Source organism: Entelurus aequoreus, linkage group LG02, assembly GCF_033978785.1.
Source record: "Entelurus aequoreus isolate RoL-2023_Sb linkage group LG02, RoL_Eaeq_v1.1, whole genome shotgun sequence".
NCBI lineage: Eukaryota > Metazoa > Chordata > Actinopteri > Syngnathiformes > Syngnathidae > Entelurus > Entelurus aequoreus.
Genome location: NC_084732.1, coordinates 32,910,280 through 32,912,779, shown reverse-complemented (window position 1 = coordinate 32,912,779; position 2,500 = coordinate 32,910,280). Strand labels below are relative to the sequence as shown.

Genomic DNA, 2,500 nt, shown 5'->3' with positions numbered 1-2,500 from the left:
AAAGTTTAAAAAAATAATGTGTTATTGTTTAAAAATGAACTAGTTCGTTTTTGCATTTACATGTTTTTCAGTTGTCTCTTTTGTCATTAACATTTTTATTGTTTTAATATGACCACCAGTTAACTATTTTTTTAGACTTGCAAGGCAGCTTATGTAAAAAAAAAAAGCAAACCAATTTGACTATTTCTGTCATCATTTAGGTTAAAACAAGTGTTGAATTTAATTAACAGTAATTAACATCTTTGTTTATCCAGTTTATACATTTCAAAAAATGGTATTTGTCAAGACAGTATTTTTAGTATTTAATATCAACAGTGGTTTAATGTTTTCTTACACTTGAATTGCAGTCTATCTGAAGAAATAACATTTCAATATTTTTTTTAAATCACACTTTCCTCATTCGTCATTAATGTTGAATTGTACTGCTTTATTATTAACAATAGTTAACTTCTTCAACCATTTGTAAAGCGGTTTGTTTTCCAAAAATATGTTTTTTTTTACTACATTCATTCATCAATAGTTACAAGTAGTTTTATTGTTGTCACATGAAGAGGAATGTAACTTTTTTTTACACTTGCAAAACCGTTTTAAATCAAATATTTAATCAAAAAACACCTTCCTCATCTGTCATGATATTAGGTTTTATGGTTTTAATATGTGCAATAGTTAATATTTTTAGACATCTTTAAAAAATAAATGTACAAAGCTCCTCTTCCACCTTCCTTAATACAGGTGAATGTTTTATTGTACATATTTATGCATAACCATTAAAACACATTTAAAATTGCCTGTAAAGTGTACAAAAGTTTTTTTTATATATCAATAGTTTGACGCGGGAACAGACTATTTCTATTTATTGTAGGATTTAATACATTGGTAAGTCTCCACCTCCTGTAATATTCTACTTTACCACTAGAGGGCGTGAACAGCACTGGTGCGATGGTTCATTTTTTGGCTGGTGCCACACCACACCCCTCTAAACCCTTCTACAAAAGATGATTCAATATTGGTAATAATGGCTGTGACAAACCTTCACCGCCATCCAGCCTGTCCTGTCCTGTCCTGTCCTGTCCTGTCCTGTCCTGTCCTGTCCTGTCCTGTCCTGTCCTGCAGGGTCAGTGGGTCAGCAGGCCGAGAGCAGCAGCGAGCAGCAACCATGGCAACCTCCAAGCACCACTTCATCCTGCACAGACGATGCATCTCCAAGCATTCAAACCCAAGGTGAAAGGTTATTTTCACTTCTACAGATTCTGCGGTGATGATTGTGCAGCTTGCGTCTTACCCGTATTGTCCTGCGCAGACACGTGGGAGCAGGACCAAGACCAGGCTGGATCCGAGGTATCATGGAAGCATCCTATGCAGCGAAAAGGCACAATAATATATAGATATATATATATTTTTTTTTTGTTTTGTTTTGTTTGTTTGTTTGTTTGTTTGTTTTCAGCAGTTACTGGAACACTTTAGCAGTGCTGACCTGACCAGCGACCTGACTTGGGTTCAGCGAGGATGGCGGTCACACCTACTCTGGGACAACTGGGACGGTAGGACCCCGCCATTTATGTGTTGTTGACATGAATCGTCCATTTAAGTGGGAATGCTTGTCTACATGTGAGGAACTGGCCACCAGTCCAAATGGAATAGATTCCAGTACATTCCTTATGAATGATATCAGACATCAGGACGAATCAGTCTTTCAGGGTTTTTGCTGTATATCACACAATGGCTGACATGATCAATAAGTGCATTGTTTAGGGGTGGAGGTGTATTAAAATTCAATATCCAATCCAATCCAATCCACTTTATTTATATAGCACATTTACACAACAAGAATGTTTCCAAAGTGCTGCACAGCCATGTTAAAAACAATATTAAAAACAATATTAAAAACGATATTAAAAATAATATTAAAAACAATATTATGCTACACCAATGACTGAATAAAAACAAAGAATAAATGAATAGAAAACCAATACAGAGACAATATAAAGAATAAATATGATTAAAAACTATTTTAAAGGGTAAAACCAATTAAAACAGTAAAATAGACATCAAAATTTATAACCCTAACCCTAACCACACAGGACAACAGAGGACAGAAGACCACACAACTCACGTAGTGTTAAAAGCCAAAGAATAAAAGTGGGTCTTAAGACGAGACTTAAAACACTCCACTGTGGGAGCAGTTTGAACATGGAGGGGCAGAGTGTTCCAGAGTTTAGGGCCGACCACAGAGAAGGCCCTGTCTCCCCTGGTTTTAAGTCTCGTCCTGGGCACCACGAGCTGGAGCTGGCTCTCGGACCTCAGAGCGCGCGCAGGAGTGTAAATTTGGATGAGGTCCGAGATATACTGCGGTGCCAGTCCATGTAAAGCTTTAAAAACAAACAGCAAGGATTTAAAATCAATTCTAAAATGAACAGGGAGCCAGTGCAAACTCCGAAGAATTGGGGTTATATGCTCACGTTTCCTGGCTCCTGTTAAAAGTTGTACTGCCGCGTTCTGG

General features: G+C 37.0%; 1 protein-coding gene across 1 annotated transcript in view; it reads left to right on the top strand.

The window, feature by feature from the left end:
• LOC133641924 (interferon regulatory factor 2-like) overlaps window positions 1-2,500 on the top strand; it is a 14,905-nt gene that overhangs the window by 10,591 nt on the left and 1,814 nt on the right. Inside the window, exons 4-6 of the mRNA XM_062036055.1 lie at window positions 1,114-1,221; window positions 1,301-1,338; window positions 1,448-1,541. Coding sequence (XP_061892039.1) covers window positions 1,114-1,221; window positions 1,301-1,338; window positions 1,448-1,541 — 240 coding nt within the window. The remainder of the gene's footprint in view (window positions 1-1,113; window positions 1,222-1,300; window positions 1,339-1,447; window positions 1,542-2,500) is intronic.